Source organism: Peromyscus maniculatus, chromosome 4, assembly GCF_049852395.1.
Source record: "Peromyscus maniculatus bairdii isolate BWxNUB_F1_BW_parent chromosome 4, HU_Pman_BW_mat_3.1, whole genome shotgun sequence".
Classification (NCBI taxonomy): Eukaryota; Metazoa; Chordata; class Mammalia; order Rodentia; family Cricetidae; genus Peromyscus; species Peromyscus maniculatus.
This window is the reverse complement of record NC_134855.1, coordinates 130,532,268-130,550,054: the sequence shown is the minus strand read 5'-3', so window position 1 is coordinate 130,550,054 and position 17,787 is coordinate 130,532,268. Positions and strand designations below refer to the sequence as shown.

Sequence of the window (17,787 nt, the reverse complement as noted above, 5' to 3'; positions counted from 1 at the left end):
AGAAGCCAGACACCACGGTTCAAACCGCCCCCCAGGCACCTACTAATGGCCTCACTGCCTCAGTTTCCTTATCTGTAAATAGGATGGTAGGTACCATATAGGATTACAATTAATCTTCCCGTTGGCTTTGAGAGAGGGTCTCATAAAGAGGCCTTGAACTCTCTGCAGCCAAGGGGACCTTAGCCTGAGTGCTGGGATTAGTTGGGCACCAGCATGACCAATCATGCTTTTCTCGCTTTTTTTTGCAATAGGGTCTCTCCTCATGTAGCCCTGGCTGGCCTGGATGTAGACCAGGCTCCTCTCAGCTTGCTGCCTCTGCAAGTACTGGGATGACAGGCATTCACTACACAGGGGTACAACCAACTACTTCTAGAATACCAGCACAATGCTGGCCACATGCGTACCCGGTTCATATGGAGTATTGGGGTCTCTTGCAGGGATAGTCTTACAGCCTCCTCCTGCTACAACCAGGAGAAGCCAAGGCACACAGAGAACATCACAAATCAGGGGAAATCTGTCTGAAAGCAGCTTCCCGAGGATCCACCCCCCCACTCCAGGGTGAGCCTGGCCCCAGGCCCAACGGAGGCCCTGCCCACCCCCCCACCCCAGGGTGAGCCTGGCCCCAGGCCCACCGGAGGCCCTGCCCACCCACCCACCCCGCACCCCAGTGTGCAGGACCAGTGCGTGCCCGGCCTGGTGCCATTTTTCCATGGGGCTCAGGCGGTGGCGGTTCACATCTGGAGTCTAGACTCAGAGGCTCTGCTGGCCGGGCCTACCGCCCAGGCTGGGCCCCGCTGCCCGCTGTTTGCTCAGCTGAAGCTGGTTAATTGGAACTGGAGTGGCCTCTGTGGCTGGTTGGCCAGGCAGGCCCTGATCGGTGCTACAAGGTCTGTGGAACATCTGGCCGGGCCAGGACGGTCATTAGGTGGCAGGCGCCCGGCGCCACTGCCACCTCAGCCTCTGCTGGGGGTCGGCTGTGACTCAATGAGGCCTTTGTGGGCTGTGGGCTGTAGAAGCCAACCACACTGTGTGCCTGGGCTGCCTGCCCCATCTGCCACCCTCAGAGGGGCTTTGTTCCAGGACCACACGGCCTCCCCCTGAAGGCAGTACAAGCCTGCAGAGATCCGAGAAGCCCCTAAAGAGATCCCCTGGCTGGAGGAGCCTTTGAGACTTTCCTCTCCATAGAATTTTAGACCCAGAGAAGTTGGGTGGCTGACTCAGAGGAGCCCAGCATACCAGCCACAGTGACTTGGTCTTAGAAGGTCTGGAGAAGAGCACAGTGCTTCAGTACACTGAGCTGGACAACCGCTTGAGGTCACATCCATGTCTGAGAGCAAGCTGCCCTCATTTCCTCATCTGTATGGTGAGGCTAACAATGTGTTAACACATTGGTCCACATCGGAACCCAGGGAAGACTCAACCCCCGTATTCTCACTCCCAGGGTCTGGCCATGTTTGTTCTCTGGCTACTTCCAATCTGTTATTTTTAGGCATTAAACCTGAACGCTGGACAGGGAAGGTCATGGCCATTGTCCGGTCTCAGTTTCCCCACCTGGGCAGGTGTCCCCTGGACTCTCCTGAAGGTCAGAGGTGAGGGAAAACTCTGGCGTTGGGACCCCTAACTCCTGTCCCCGGATGGCCTCTTATAGTCACTGGAGCCTACTCCCTTCCTAACCCAGGCTCTCTGAAGATCTGGGCTTTATGTTGGGAAGCCCAGGAATGGGCAGAATGGGAAAGATGGAGCTTTGATCTCCAGCCAGACGGACAGCAAGCCCAGGGAGAGCCGCCTGTCCAGTTACAGTTCCCTGTGAGTCAGGTGCCCGTGAGTCTCTCATCTCCTCATGCCAAGGCCAGCGGGACGCAGCAAGCACTTGCCCACCACCTTCACTGTCCCCAAGGGTTTGGAAGAGCGTGGTGAGGAAAAACCACAGGCCGGGGAAGAAGACGCGTGAGGACCCACCCTCTTCTGGCCTGGCAATGGGGTGGGCACCCAAGAAGGGGCTTGCAGAGACCTCGTGAGCTTAGCACAAGACACTAGGTGAAGCCGGGAACCCCCCAGGAGCACAGTGCCCGACAGCCATGGGATGAGTTTTTAATGTGAGTCAGTCCACAATACAAAATCTAAAAACCACGTTCGGCTCCCACCTGGCTCCTGGGAAAAGAAGAAGCAGAGGGTTTCCTTGGCCTGCAGGGGATGAGGAGCAGCAGAGGAAGCCAGAGAAAGGGGAGAGGGAAACAGGCAGCAGCGGCCCGCTCCCCGTCCTGGAGCCACCCTCGCCTCCTGCAGGTGTCCTGTCGGGATCCCACAGGCCGTCCCGTCTGTCCGATTTGGCCCTCAAGGGTCAGGCAGCGGCCGCCTCACTTCTCCTTCTTCTCTAGCTTCTTCGATGCTGACGTCTCTGTTGTCACCTCTTTGGATTCAGTTCCAGTTGCTTGATCTTTCGGGTTTGACTCCTCGTAACTGACCGGAAAACAAAGGAACACACTGAGAGGATGCTGAGGGCAGAGTCCTCGCCACCCCCTCTCTTTGCGATCTCAGGGAATCACAAGGACCCGCATCTCAAGCCTGGCCTCTGGCCCCAGCCGTCTGGGTGTCCTCGTGGACACCCTGCTTGGCTTTCTCTGTGCCCTGTGCTGCCAAAGGGCTGTAAGGGCAGCAGCAAATGGGAGAGGCTGGGCCTGGACTTGTGCAGGTCAACACTAAACTTCTCGAACCTTCTGCTGGAGAGCAGCAGATAGCACTAGGGATGAGACTCGGGGAGACCAGCTGTCTCCTGGGGCGCATGGTGGAGTTAGAGCTCAGCCCTGGGTGAGGACTGGTCTGGCAAATCGCAGAGTGCTGCTCATTAGGATGGACACACTAGGTCTTACCAGGGGCTCTGCTTACTGAGCACCTGTGCCCATTCAAGCACAATGCCTATTTCCTGCCTGGTTCAGGTGGGCACCAGGTGCTTGCTTGATGGATGAAGGCCATAGAGGAGAAAGTGGTGTGTTCAGGGGCAAACACGCAAGCAGGCAGTCATGGTGTCTGCTAGTCTCACAGGCCACTCATGCTCATCTCATGTGACTTCCCTCTGTGGGTGAGCACCCCAGGGTTCTGCCTTGGGGCCGGGCAGCAAGTGCTTGTGGCTGTGAAGAGCGGCCTCCTGCCATCAGCCCCAGGCACACTCCATGACTTGACACCAGGGCTAGAGCTTCTGCCCTACCTTAGGCCCAGGACAGTGGGGGGAGCGGGCAGGTGGGCACCCGCTGGGCACTACATGGCGCTGGGATTCTGCGGGCGCCGGCGACGAGGGCCAGCCAGCTTCTGCTGCATGGAGTCGGCCAGGCTGGCAGGGGAGCCCGAGACTGTGGGGAAGTGAGTGAGCCTCGGCGTATGAGGCAGGATTACGGCCGAGGACTCGTAGCTGTGTAAGAGACAGACAGAGAAGACAGAACAAGTAGATGGAGAGGGGAAGAGGAAGGAAGGACAGAGACCTCCTTCCCGAGGAGCACAGAACACAGCTCTTGGTCACCTGGCTTGCACTTGCCCTTCACTGTGGTAAAGCAGCCTGTGCTGTTTTGGGGGAAGATGCACCACTGCAAACAAGTGTGAAGGAGGGCTCACGGTGCTGGGCTGGCACGCTGTGAACTAGTTCTCCAACATATGCTGTTCCGCAACACACGAAGTGCCCGGGAGCCGCTCAGCAGGAGAGCATGTGCTGAGACTAAGTGAGGACCCGGATTGAACCTCAGCCCTCTGAAACACCACACAGGAAAAGCACCAAAGTGCAGAGAAGATGCTGGAGATCCTGTCAGTGCACAGATGTCTCTGAAGGTCTGTAAGAATTGGCCTCCCGCAGGCCAGGTAGGAGGCTATCCTCCCTTCTCACAGCGGTGCCGTGTCTGTGTGTGTGTGTGTGTGTGTGTGTGTGTGTGTGTGTGTGTGTGTGTGTGTGTGTGTGTGTGTGTGTGTTGTCTGTGTGTGAGTGTGGGAGCCAGAGATTAATGTTGTCTTCCTCTATAACTCTGCACCTTATGTTTTGAGACAGGGTCTCTTACTGAACCACAGCTCACCTATTGGCAAGATTGGCTGTCCAGTGAGCTCCAAGGATCTGTATGTCTGTCCCACCCAAAGCTAGGGTTACAGATGTGTGCCACTCTGCCCATCTGGGTATCCAAACACAGGTCTTCATGTTGGTGCAGCAGGCACTTTAATAACCGAGCTAGCTCCCTAGTTGGTTTAAAACAAAATAAAACAAAACAACCTTCGTGTGTGCCGTGGTGCTTGTGAGGAGGTCAGAGGACAACTTCTGGGATCAAACTCAGGTCCTCAAGCTTGGCAGCAAGCAACGTTACCTTGTAAGCCATCTCACCCATTTAAAAAAAATTCATGCCAGGCGGTGGTGGCACACGCCTTTAATCCCAGCACTGGGAGCCAGAGCCAGGCGGATCTATGTGCGTTCGAGGCTAGCCTGGTCTACAGAGCGAGATCCAGGACAGGCACCATAACTACACAGAGAAACCCTGTCTCGAAAAACAAAAAACAAAAATTCACTTCCATTTTCTGTACGTGTGTTTGGCCTGCATTTATGCATGCACACCAAGCGCCTGCAGATGTAAGAGGAATGTGTTGGAGCCCTGGAACTGGAGTTTACAGAAGGGTGTGAGCACCCGGGGGTGCTGGGAACCAAAACCACGTTCTCTTTAAGGGCAAGAAGTGCTCTTAACTGCCGAGCCATCTTCCCAGCTCTCTTTTTAACAACTTTCTGAACTTCAAAAATGTTATTTATTAATTTAGAGACAGGATTTTACAATGTTGCCCTGGATGGGCTGAGATTGTACTGTACAGAGATGTACCTGCCTCTGTCTTCTGAATGCTAGGATCAAGGGCATGTATCACCATGCCAGGCTTTTTAGTCACCATATTGATGCTGAACTTAGTGTGGACACCTGATACACATGACACACCACAGTTCAGAACTTCTGGACTTGAGCAATCCTCCTGTCTCAGCCTCCCCAGTAGCTGGGACCACAGGTGTGCACCTGGCTGAAACAAGGTTTTATTTTGCCACCCAGGCTGCTGGCCCAGAGCTTGCTATATAGTGCGGGCTGGTTTTGAAATCAGAGATATCCTGTCCCAATCTTCTAAGTACAGGGATTAAGGCATGCAGCACCATAAGACACAGGCTCAGCTGCGAATATGAAAAAGCAAGGGGAACACTCCTCCACTGTTGGTGGGGGTGCAAACTTATACAACCACTGTGGAAATCAGTATGGCAGTTTCTCAGAAAACTGGGAATCGATTTACCTCAAGACCCAGCCATACCACTCTTGGGCATATATCCAAGGAATGCTCAATCGTACCACAAAGATACATGCTCAACTATGTTCATATCAGCATTATTCATAATAGCCAGAACCTGGAAATAACCTAGATACCCGTCAACCAAAGAATGGATTAAGAAAATGTGGTACATATACACAATGGAGTACTACTCAGCAGAGAAAAACAATGACAGCATGAAATTTGCAGGCAAATGGATGGAACTAGAAAATATCATCCTGAGTGAGGTAACCCAAACCCAGAAGGACAAACATGGTATGTACTCACTCATAAGAGGATTCTAGATATAAAGCAAAGAACAATCAGACTGCAACCCCCAGAACCAGGGAGGCTACATAGCAGGGGGGACCCTAGGATGACTGTGGCTTATAATAAGTTTTGGTTTTACCCAATCACTGGGCAAGCTTTAGTGAAACATTTCACTATTAGGATAAGAATTTATACTGTATCAAGCTGATAATAGAAAAATAAATAAATAAAAATGGGGAAATTTTTTTTTTATATCCAACTGGGTGCTGAGTATCCAAACACAGGTTTTAATTCTTACGCAGCAGGCACTTTGCTGACCAAGCTCTCTCCCTGGTCTCATATATTTGAATGTTTAGTCATCAGGGAGTGGCACTATTTGAAAAGAATTAGGAGGTATGGCCTTGCTGGAGGAAGAGTGCCCGTGCCGGCCCAGCGTCACTCTCAGCCTACCGACCAGGATGCAGCTCTCAGCTCCGGCCCTAGCATCAAACATGCCACCACGCTCCCTGCCACGATGCTAACCCTCCGAACGGTGAGCAAGCCCCAGTCAAATGCTTCCTTCCACACGAGTTGCCTTGGTCACGGTGTCTCTTCACAGCGACAGAACAGTGACTGAGACAAATACATTACTTGTGTGTGTTGTGGTGCTTATGAGGTCAGAGGACAACTTATGGGAGTTGGCACATGTGTGTGTGTATGTACATGGGTGCAGGTGAGTACATGTGCAGAGTACAGGTGCCCCATGGAGGCTTCAGGTTCCCCCAGAGACATGGTTGTCAGCTGCCCAATGTGGGTTCTAAGAACCGAACTAGAGTCCTCTGGGAGAGCAGCAGGTCCTCTTATCTGCTGAGTCAACTCTCTAGCCCCAGCAAGGGCACTTGGAACCATGCAAATGTGCAACCCATTCAAGAGCCAATCAGTGAACGAACTTTTCAAAAGGGGAGTGGCAGTGAGAGAGAAAAAAGCGCAAGAGACCAGGTTGAGAATGGGAGAGGACAGAGGAGAGAAAGGCTACCTGCTTTTCCCTAAGGACCTTCTGGGCAGGGTGGGGCTTACACAGAAGAACATTTAGGAATGGGGCCTTGGGGTGGGGGGCACCTTCTGCCCTGGCTGGGTGCTCAGAGCTCAAGCTGCTGAGGATACAGGGGATGGTTCAGATGTTTCTCCAAGCATGGATGTGCAGAGGGAGGGATGTAAGTGCTGACCTCGAGGATCAGCTGCATGCCACAAGACAGGGGTGGGCGGGCTTCCGAGGGCAGGCCGGGAGCTGGGGATTCCAGGCAGGGCAGGCACGGGGAAGAGGTGAGTCATCTGCAGCCCTGAGGCATCCAGGTGCACAGAAGGCCGTGGCAGGCACTCGGGGGACAACTTAAGGCCAAGCAGGTGGAGTTGGGTGAAGGGCCCGAGTGGGCAGCTTTAACAGTAGCTGGCAGCTATTTCTAGGCCTTTGGCAGACAGGGTTGATGGTGCCTGGGAGCAGACACCTGCTGGGAGTCATGCAGGCCCTGGGGTAGGGGTGGGGCGGTGCACAAGGTGTGGCAGATATGGCAGCAGCCAGGGAGGAAGGGGACTGTGTATCTGAAAACAAGCTGTGGGGTATGGCTACGGAGGCATCTGGACGGGGATGGACATGACTTCCTGTGGAGGTGTCCTTGTCCTAGAACATGCAAACACGCTGGGGGAAAAGATGAGCCTCAAGCCACCTGGCAGAGCTAGCTTGTGATCCAAGGCCCGGGAGAGCAGGCAGCCATCCCTTTAAGACACAGCAGGCGCGTGGTATGGGCTGCCCTAGACTAGACCTCCCCTGGCTCCTAGGGAAGGTCCCACTGGTGACCACAGGCCAGGCAGCTAGTCACTGGCGGAAAGGAACAGGTGGTGGGAACACTCCCTTGGAGACATGCTCATGTGACCCGGCAGGCCATGCAGGTGCGCGAGGGCCCGTCTGCATGTCTGCTCCACCCCGCCTTACCTGAACATCTCTGCCACTTCTCCCTTGGCCAGTGCCACCAGGACAGGAAAGCCAATGCAGGCAGGAACCAGGTACAGGAGAGCGGGCTGGGAAAAGACAGAGGCTTGTGAGGCCAGGCACTCCACCCTTTTCCAGACCTGACTGACGGACAGCTCAGACCCAGGTTTGCAGAGTGAGTCAGTGGCTGAGCCAAGCACAGGGCTGGAGTCCCAGACCAGGGCTGCTCCTCCCTGGGAGGGAAAGCATGCGCTGCAGGAAAGGGCGCAGCGCTCTAGGCTCCTCAGGTAGTGTCTGCATCACAGAGCGGCTCAGTGCTGCTCCTTCTCGGCCGGCTCTCTTCCTAGAAGCCTGCAGCCTAGGCTGGGGCAGAGCCTTGCACTTTAGTAATGCTCACGAAACACTGTAATGATGGCGACAAGGACGGTAGCCAGACAAGACCGTTAGCCGCGGTTGGTGTTAGCGTGACTCCTGCTCACTGGCTTTCACTCTCATGTGCTCTGCTCTCCACGTCCCCTACTTCCAAGTCTGTGCTGAGACTCCCGAGAAAGCTGGGAGAAAAGGAAGACTGTCCCCAGCGCTTGAGGCTTTTCCTGGTGGTTCCAGCTCACCTCCATGGCTGTGACCACCCCCTTTGGGCAGAGAAGGCCTAACGTTCTAGAGGGAGGGGACAGTCTAGGTCTCAGTTCTAAGAGTTAAGCTGAGGACAGAAGCCCCACGTCCTAGGCTGTGACGTCACTCCTTGCTCCTTTCCTCTAAAGGTGAACGTCACACCTGTTGGATACTCTAAAGTCATCAATGATGCCAGTGGCCTAAGGCCCCACGAGACGTGACCCTTGTCATCACCTCTTCCCATCTCCGACCGACCTCACTCCCGACCACAGCCCCAGTACCCCGGCATGTGCAGCTGCCACTGCCTAGGCGTTCTTGCCCTCTGCCCAGCTCCTCCTGTCCTCAGCCCTCAGCTCTGTGGAGAAGCCCCCACTGGCACAGCATCAGGTCCCCGGCAGTGTGGAAGTGATTATCCTAGGCAGAATAGAGTCTCTATCCCCTGCTGGGCGGTGGACTTGGATAGAGCAAGTGCCTGCTGTCCTATTCAGTCTGTATGCGTGGCATCCCAGAGGGCCTGGGGGTGGGCAGGTATGCGGTATACTGGTGGCTTCTTTGCCATGCTCACCAAGTTAGGTCTTGGAGATGAATGGGATGAGATTAAAGAGACATCATTCTCAGTACAAAACCAGCCTGGGACCCAAGAACCACAGGATCTGTCCCCTGCGTCTGAGGATGAGCTTCAGGAGACCATTTCTTGGCACTGGTCTGGGTGGGTGGTGAGCCACATTACTTTATACAGATTACCCTAGAATCTAATAATAGTATTCAGACCGAAGTTCTAAAGATGATGTTCCTGATTTGCCCAAGGTCATAGAAGGTCTGTGAGGCCAAGCTGAGTTAGGATCTGGGGAGCTGGCCCTTCGTTCTTTCTTGGGTCCTTGCTGTGGGTTTTTTAGGTCCATGCCCCAAGCTGTGAGAAGCAGCTGGCGGTACTCTAAGCCCTAAGCTAGCCCCAGAAACAAGACACATGGAATGGTTTAAAAGCCTCCAGGTCTCCAGGTGATGGTGGAGCACACCTGTAATCCCAGCACTCGGGAGGCAGAGACAGTGGGTTCTGTGAGTTCCAGGCCAGCCTGGTCTACAAAGTGAGTTCTAGGACAGCCAGGGCTGTTACACAGAGCAATCCTGTCTCCAAATAAAACAAAACAAAACAAAAAAGCTTTCAGGTCACAGAACAAGAAAAAACGGGCAGGGGTCTAGCGGCAGAGTGCTCACGTAACATTCATGCAATGCTAGGGTTTGATTCCCAGCACGGGCGCAGGTGGGTGAAAGGGGCAGCTAGAGACAGGTAAACTATCCTCAAAGGAGACAGAGGCGGGCACTGGGGCACACACTTCAAACTCTAGCACTGTGGAGACAGAGGCAAGAAAATGACTGGGCGTTTGAGGCTGCCCCAGCTACACAGGGAGAACTTGCCTCAAAACAAAACAAACAAAAGCCAACCACCAACCAACCAACCAAGCACACACCCAAAACCAGGCTGGGTGTGGTGGCGCACACCTTTAATCCCAGCATTTGGGAGGCAGAGGCAGGTGACCTCTATGAATTATAGGCTACCCTGTCTACAGTGAGTTCCAGGCCAGCCAGGGATACTCAAATGAGACCCTGCCTCAAACAACAACAACCAAACAAACAAACCTAGCCAACCAACAAAGGCCCCTAAAAACAACAGGACGAAAACAACGTGAGAGGCAGGAAAAGAAGGCCAAACTTAACATTCAAGTCTAATTTGTGGGGGGTGGAGGGACGGCTCAGTGGTGAAGAATGCATACTGCTCTTGGAGAAGACCCGTTTGGTTCCGTTGGCTCCCGACTGCCTATAGCTCCAGCTCCAGAACCTGACACCCTTTGCTGGCTTCTGCAGGCATTACTCCCCCGCATACAAACCCAAGACTCTTCCACACAGTAACCCTAGGTTAACAAAAGGATGAGCAAACGGCGCTCTGAGGATGGAGAAGGCCTGGTCGGGATTTGGAGCAAGCCTCCTCCTGTACAGTCCAGTGCCTTCTCTTGCCCAAGACAGTCTTGGGCAGAATGTAGGACTTCTAGGGGAGCTGGTGGCCTCAGGCTCACGGGAAGGCTCCTTCAAGAGAGCAAGTTTGCTATTACCAGAGGGATACAAGCCTGCCTTTTCTTTCCTCTCAAGGCACCTGGGGAAACCTTCAATGAGAATGTGATGGAGAGCTGGGCGGTGGTGGCGCACACCTTTAATCCCAGCACTTGGGAGGCAGAGCCAGGTGGATCTCTGTGAGTTCGAGGCTAGCCTGGTCTACAGAGCGAGATCCAGGACAGGCTCCAAAACTACATAGAGAAACCCTGTCTCGAAACAAAATAAAACAAGAAAAAGAAAAAGAAAAGAAAAGAGAATGTGATGGAGAAAGAGAGCTGGACTGCTCAGGGCAGTGAGCTGAGGGCCAGGCTTTCTGAGACAGCAGCGTCTCATATGTGTGACTCAGGCTTATCTGAATTAGCTGTGTGGCTGATTCTGAACCTCTGTCCCTTCTGCTTCCACCTCCTGAGCACTGCGATCATAGGCATGGGCCACTGTGTCTGGCTGGGAAGGCTTTTGAAAAGGCTAAGTGAGCTGAAGGCCGCAGAGGGACCTCCGCCCAGAACAAAGCAGACATGGAGACTGCCTGCATTGTCTTGGAAAAGACCACCTCACTCAACAGGCTCTTCCTACGTCCTGGATGCCCCCTTCAAGGGCTTTCAGGGAGATGGCCATTTGGATGAACCAGGACCAGGAGGAGCCTGGGCCCAGGCAGGCCTGGCTAGCCGGATTACCTGGGATTTGTTTCTCGAGGTCTGCAGTGTCTCCACAATGGGGAGGACACCACCTTGCACGAGAGCAAGATCCTCTTCCGGTTCCTGCTGGGAAGGCAAGCCTGCCACCTGGTGGTTGCCAGGGGAATGGCTCTGGCCTACTCCAACGCAGGGTTGGGAAGTATAGTACAGGCCTTGAAAAGGCCTCTAAGCTATGTCTTGATCTGGCACTCTAATCCTCTCACCAAGCGCATGCCATGCTCCACAGGCACACCAGAAGCTGTGCCAAACATAACTGAACAAACGCGAAGGCTCTGTGAACACTCTGGGTTTCTCTGCTTATGAGCCACACCCTTGGGTCTTTGTGGAAGCTTTAGCATAGGTACAGTGATCACCAATCTGATCTTGTGATGAATTCAAAGGCAGCTCCCATGTGACAGAGCTCTGGGGGAGGGGAGGAGTGAGGAGCAACACTACAGTAGCCTCCCTCCAATCCTCGGAGCACCTCAAGACTACAGTATGGCAGGCGGTGAGTGACTGCTCACGGGGTCTAATGGTAAGCAGTATGTAGTGTGATAGGCTGGATCAAGGAAGGGCTTATGTGAGCAGTAAGAGTTCATCTTGGTATTCAGGATGCATGGCATTTAAAACTAGAGTTTCTGATTTAATATGTTTGGGCTGTGGGTAACCGAACTCACAGAAGGCGACGCTGTGCTGGAGGTGTGGGAATGCACTATCTAGATAGTGGAGCTCTGAGGGATGACATTGATTTACCCCATCCCCCAAGCCACTCTTTTTCTGCTTTTATTAATGAATGAGGAAATTTGGAACCTGGCCCGAGTCCCAGAGAGGAGTCCACTGGCTTCCCCTGGGGCTTCCTTGGCCTCTGCCCCACACACTGTCCTTGCAGCCTGGCCTCGTTTGTACAATGTTCAGGCCAAGTCCTAGCTCTACTACCCACTCACTGGGTGGCACCTCAGCTCCAGCTTCCTCACGTGCTAAGACCTCAGGGGCACAGGGTTTGGCATGTGCACTGTGTTTCAGCCAAGAGAAGAGGCCATCCTGGCTGCTCAGTCCCTACCGGCCTCCCCTCTCCAGGCCCCTGAGACCCCAACCTTCACACAGGCCGTTCACTGCTGCAGCATATTGCTTTAACTGTGCAAAGGTGTGTTACATCTGCTCACGTTGCACTGCTTTAACGATGTAAGGGTGTGTGTTTAATTATGTGAAGATGCGCTGCATTTGTTTCACCTTGCCTGCCTAAGGCACCTGATGGGCCTAATAAAAAGCTGAATGGCCAATAGCTAGGCAGGAGAAAGGATAGGTGGGGCTGGCAGGCAGAGAATAAATGGGAGGAATCTAGGCTCAAAAGGAGAGAAGGAGAGCGTGAGGGACACGCCCAGAGCAGGAAGCCCGCCAGCCACAGAGAAGCAGCGAGAGTAAGTTATACAGAAGAAAGGGAAAAAGCCCAAGGCAAAAGGTAGGTAAAGAGAAACGGTAATTTAAACTAAAAGAGCTAGCCAGAAACGCGCCTAAGCTAGCTGAGCATTCGAAACCAAGAGCAAGTCTCTGTCATGACTTGGGAGCTGGTTGGTGGCCTAAAAGAAAAAGCCTGGCACAGCTCACTGTGGTAGAGCCCACCTTGGTGGGAGGAGGCGGAGCCTTGGCTTTCCTGGGGTGGGTGTAGCTAGCTTTCACTTGGCCGAAACACCTGACTCTCCCCAATCCTGCTCTCTGTTCGTCCATGCTAGCTTGCCTGGGAAGCCATCCTCTCTTCCCCAGCCTCCTCCTGCAGCTGGAATGGCCACGTGAGTACTACCTGGCTTATGGGCTGCAGGCGGAAATCAGGTAGAGAACTCTGGCAAAATGTCTGCTTTTCTAGTGGAGACAGTGGTGTGCTGAAAAAGCCATTTGCCTGGAGCAACCGCGGCCACATTCCCACAAGTCAAAAACAACCAAACACCTTGTTCTGCTCCCACCGCAGGGTGCCCACCTCAGGGCTGCTTGTGCAGGTGACAGAGCAGCTCTCTGAGTTCTCTTACTGTCAGGGACGCACTCTGGACACACCAAGGCTGTTCTGCTCACCTGGGCATGCTTGAAGATGTGCATGATGAAGATGGTGAGGCCCAGGCCGAAGATGTAGGCCGCGAAGCTGGTATAGAAGTAGGTGTGGGTGTTCTTCTTCAAGCTTTAAGGAAGGCAGAAAGAAGGGTTAGAGTAGGAACATCCTTTCTAGGGAACTCTCTGCAGTTGATGTGCGTGGGAGAGCGCTCTCAGCTGGGGGCCTGGAGGGCCATGCACCCTGTACTTGCCTGAGTTAAGTCTCTGTAGTAAAGTTACCATTACTTTTTCATATTCAGTTTATATCTTTGCAAAATGGGAACGCCATAAGCCTATTTGTAAATAACAAATATTATAATCTAAAAACGGCCTGTAAGACTATTAGCCATAATAATCTCTTGGGAGAAAAAGCATTTCGGGTTCTAGGTTTTCCCCACAGAATGTAAGACTGGGGCAAGGCCCTCTGGGGACTGAGCCCGGCCCCGTGCATGCCTGGCAAGTGTCCTCTCGGCTCCAGTCCAGCCTTATGTTTAGTTTCTACCACAGCCGTCAAAGCCCGAGGAGGGAGAGCACAGGGACCAGCTAGACTGACCAGTGACTCGAGTGCGGCCTGGCAAACGATGCCTGCAGCTCGCTTTCCCCAAAGCCACTGAGGTCAGCCTGTGCTCAGCACTCTCCACAGACCGGCACAGCAGACTCAGTGGGAACTCGTGCTCCCCACCGTGGACGTGAGGTGGAGGCTCCTGAGGTGAGACTATCCACCAAGGGCTCAGGGCTACAAGCACCAATCTCAACTAAAAGGACTTTAAAAGGACAAAAACAAACAACAACAACAAAAACCCCAAACACTCAAATCTTCAGAATGCAGGTGAAATGAGAATTTCTCTGGATGTGTGGGTGGAGGTACCTGCTCTGGGCTCCTGATAGCTGGAGAATGCTGGGAGAACCCCAGGCCAGGCCAGGCCCGGCCCCCCTTGCTTACCTGATGTCAAAACGAAGCAGCAAGGCAATGAAAATCCCTGAAAGGGAAAAGGCAGGGTTAGCAAGCCAGGGCTGGGGAGAAGAGGGGCAGCCAAGTGAAGGAGCCTGGCCTGGTCCCCACCACAGCGCCACTCTGTCACAACAGACACTGTCTGTTCCCCTCTGACCAGGCTCAGCCTAGGATCAAGGGAAGCCAGAGTTCCCAGAGCTCGGCCGAGGGCCAAGACGGGAGGGAGAGTGACATCAGCTCTGACAGACTGCAACGGGGAATCAATCTAGGCCTGCTCTACTGAAAACAGACTTCTGTGTCAGAAAAGGTGGACTGGCTGGGATCTAGTCTGAAGAGGGCTTCTTCAAAGTGACACTGGCCAGGGGAGAGTGGAAGGCATGTTCTGAGCTGCAGGAGGGAGACACCCAGCACAGACCGTCATACAGCAAGCAGGCTCGGGTCTATATTCCGAGTAAGGAACATAGCCCGCTGAAGAGTTCTGGGCAGGAGAGCCTAAACAGGTCTAGAGAGACCCCTGTGGCTGCTGCCTGGCTGGAGCAAGAAGCAGACCATTGGGAGGTCCCACAGGAGCCCAGGAGTGCTAACTCTGTCCCTTAGCACCTGGCCTACACTTCAAAACCAAGTCCAGATACCCCAGGATCCCCAGTCTCAGACAGAGCCAGCCAGTCCAACCTCTGCATGCCGCACACACCACACCCTTTACAGATCTTCCCTCCTCACTGGCCTTCGGGCTCACACAGGACAGAGACTAAGTCTCATTTAGCTAAGGACAGCCTCTCAAGAACTGAAGCACAGCCGGGCGGTGGTGGCGCACGCCTTTAATCCCAGCACTCGGGAGGCAGAGGCAGGCGGATCTCTGTGAGTTCGAGGCCAGCCTGGGCTACCAAGTGAGTTCCAGGAAAGGCGCAAAGCTACACAGAGAAACCCTGTCTTGAAAAACCATAAAAAAAAAAAAAAAAGAACTGAAGTATGGTGGCCATCAGAAGCCTATCCAGCACGATGAATAGGTATTTTTGCAGTGTTGTGTTTGGAACCCTGTGCAGGCTGGGCACGGGCTCTACCACTGAGTTACACTCCCCACCCTTTGTTGTTCATTTTAAAGAGGGAGCCGAGTCATTCTCGGCGAGGACTGTGAGAGGCGAGTTGGATGGAAAAAGCTGACCAGAGCGGCCTTTCCTACAGTGTTTGGAGCTCAGCGCCCCCTGGTGACTGATACTTGTAACAGCTCCTCAACTAAAGCAGGGGCAGGGGCTGTGCTGGTATACTAACAGCCTGGGGGTCGACAGGCTGCTTTCTGGGCTGGGTGACTGCTGGAAGATTTGGAGCCACATACGGATCCTGAAGGAACTATTAAGGAGAGGATGTGTCCACTCCTAAAGCCCAGAACCATGCACTGAGGAGACTGGCGAAGCTAGACACTGGGTCTCTGTAAGACAGCAGTTCTCAGCCCATGGGCGGCAATGCAAGCCCTTTGGAGTCAAAAGACTCATATTCACATTGTGATCCATAGCAGTAGCAAAATTACAGTTATGAAGTAGCAACGAAAATAATTTTATGGTCGGGGATCACTACAACATGAGGAGCTGCGTTCAAGGGTCGCAGCGTTTGGAAGGTTGAGGCCACTGCTGTAAGGCATTTGTCTTGGGGGTGGGATTCTATTATTTTCTTTAAAGACCGCTCTGGCCACCAAGCCAGGCATCCCACCTAGGATGAACGCAGGACCACAATCTACTCTGTCCCTGACCACCATCACCAATGCAGTGTCTCTGCCCATTGCCAGGGGATTGGAATTCAATTTTGTTTTGAGACACGTTGACCACTTAACCAGGCTATCCTTGAATTCATGATCCTCCTGTCTCTGTGTCTGGGGTCATAGGCACATGTCATCATTTTTACCGAAGGACTCAAATCTCTCCTGTGTTACCTGGGGTGGGGTATGTCAAGCCCAATCTCTCAGACAAGTAGACCTGCTTCTTCAACCTGGATCACAGAAATTCCCTCTATTCCCTGGACTTGCTGGGAACAGCAAAATGACCCAGCACAGCACCCACCACAGTGCCCGGGGAGGGAGTGGCAGGTGCTGTCACCACCGTTCTCCTGCTGTTACTGTCCTACGGCCTGCTCTGACGGTATCGGCGCGCGCGCGCGCGCGCGCGCGGTCCTGGGGATGAACCCAGCGTCCCTGCATGCTAAGCTTCACTCTGCTACTGAGCCACAGACCCATCCTCTGCAGGAGACCTTTCCCACAGTCAGACGGCCCCACTGCTGAGGACGATGGGAAGGAATCTCTCTCAGTCCTTTAAAGGAACTAGGAGCTAGACAGATCCCTGACAGGCGACAGGGAGAGGAGCCATAGATAGATAAAGATGCAAACCTGGAGCTTCGTCAGCCTCCTGAAGTGAGAGAAAGGCCAGGCAGGCCTTTTCTCCCCACTGGCAGGGCTCCTCTGGCCTAGAAGTCCAGGTCGGCTAGGAGATACACTCAAGGCCGTTCTGAACACGTTTACCTGAAGCTGAGGGCTCAGCTCCACTTTCTTGGTTAAAGTCCAAAATTAAAAGAGAAAGAGAGCTGCCCTGTGCCACCCAAGGCACAAACACGTACAGAGGGGGATCTGCCAAGTCCTCACCTGATCTTCCCTATTCCCAACAGGTAAGGCTACCTATCCGCCTCCTAGTAAAGCCCTTGGCACCCCCCACCACAGCCCTCTCCCCAGCAATCACCTGGAATGACGATATCTCCAAGTCCCAGCATGGCGAAGTTGTCCGCTTCAAGGCCCTTCTCCAGCAGATCCTGGGGGAACACCACTGCAGGGAGGAGACGGGAGGAGACAGAACCATCAGAGGGAGCCGCTTTCTCAGGCTGCCAGCCTTTCTCAGCTCCAGCCCTGCCAAGCCTGACTCTCACACATTTGTATTCAGAGTGTACAGGAGATGACAGGGTGTTCTCAGGATGAAATGGCAGCTTTTACGGCAAGGAGGGATCTAGGACCATCTAACCAAAGGTTTCCTCTTCATTTTTCCTTCTATGTTGCTATAGGACCCATGAGAAAGAAGCCCCAAGCTGACTTCACCCCAACTGCTTGCTGCCACAAGCCAGCATCACCAGGGCGCTACCAATCACTGGGTCGCATTCCATCCTCTCAAGGCCACCTCTCCTCCTTCCCAGCTACCATGCCTGGTACAGCCTTATGGTCCCAGGTGACTCGGGATCATCCACAGTTGAGACTCTAAGTTAATCTCCTTTCCCATCTACCTTGGGATGGTTAGTTGTTTGCTTTGACTGTTTTTGAGATGATCTAGCTATGTAGCCCAGGCTGGTTTTGAATTTTCAATCCTCTCAAGTACCAGGATTAGCGCTCGTGTGGTACCATGGTCAAGCCAAAGGACCCAAGTCCTCATGCATGGTAGGAAAGCACTTTATAGGAATGTGCCCCATGCCTGTGTTATGGATCTTTTTTCTTTCAGAGGTGCAGGGATGGAACCCCAGGGTTCACACATGCTAGACAAGCATTCTACCACTGAGCTACTACAGTCCTAACCTCTATAGTTGGGTTTTCTAATACTTGTATAGACAACGGTTATTCTAAAAAACAAAACCAAGGTATGGTGAGTGTCAGTAGACAAGAGAACACCTGGTATTCAGGTAAAAAGGGGGAACCCAGGGAGTGTGATACAGTTAGTGTGACGGTCTCGACTTCTGGAAAACCACTGTGGGCCCTACAATAGGCCGTTAAGCACCTCTCCTCTATGCTTACCCCCATTCCTATACATTTCATGCCACACGGCGTCATGACCAAGTGGCCAAGGGTCTGGGGGTGGGGT

The 17,787-nt window shown here is 53.4% G+C and overlaps 1 protein-coding gene across 2 annotated transcripts in view; it reads right to left on the bottom strand.

Annotated features, from left to right (window-relative positions):
* Positions 1 to 2,075: 2,075 nt before the first annotated feature.
* Hm13 (histocompatibility minor 13) overlaps positions 2,076 to 17,787 on the bottom strand; it is a 38,050-nt gene continuing 22,338 nt past the window's right edge. Inside the window, exons 8-13 of one of the 2 annotated variants that reach the window (XM_006985490.4) lie at positions 16,687 to 16,770; positions 13,958 to 13,994; positions 13,000 to 13,102; positions 7,544 to 7,629; positions 3,206 to 3,406; positions 2,076 to 2,460 (exon numbers count right to left, since the gene is read on the bottom strand). In XM_006985490.4, the coding sequence (XP_006985552.1) occupies positions 3,256 to 3,406; positions 7,544 to 7,629; positions 13,000 to 13,102; positions 13,958 to 13,994; positions 16,687 to 16,770 (461 nt within the window). In that variant the 3' untranslated portion in view covers positions 2,076 to 2,460; positions 3,206 to 3,255. The remainder of the gene's footprint in view (positions 2,461 to 3,205; positions 3,407 to 7,543; positions 7,630 to 12,999; positions 13,103 to 13,957; positions 13,995 to 16,686; positions 16,771 to 17,787) is intronic. The other variant, XM_006985491.4, reaches the window with a different exon arrangement.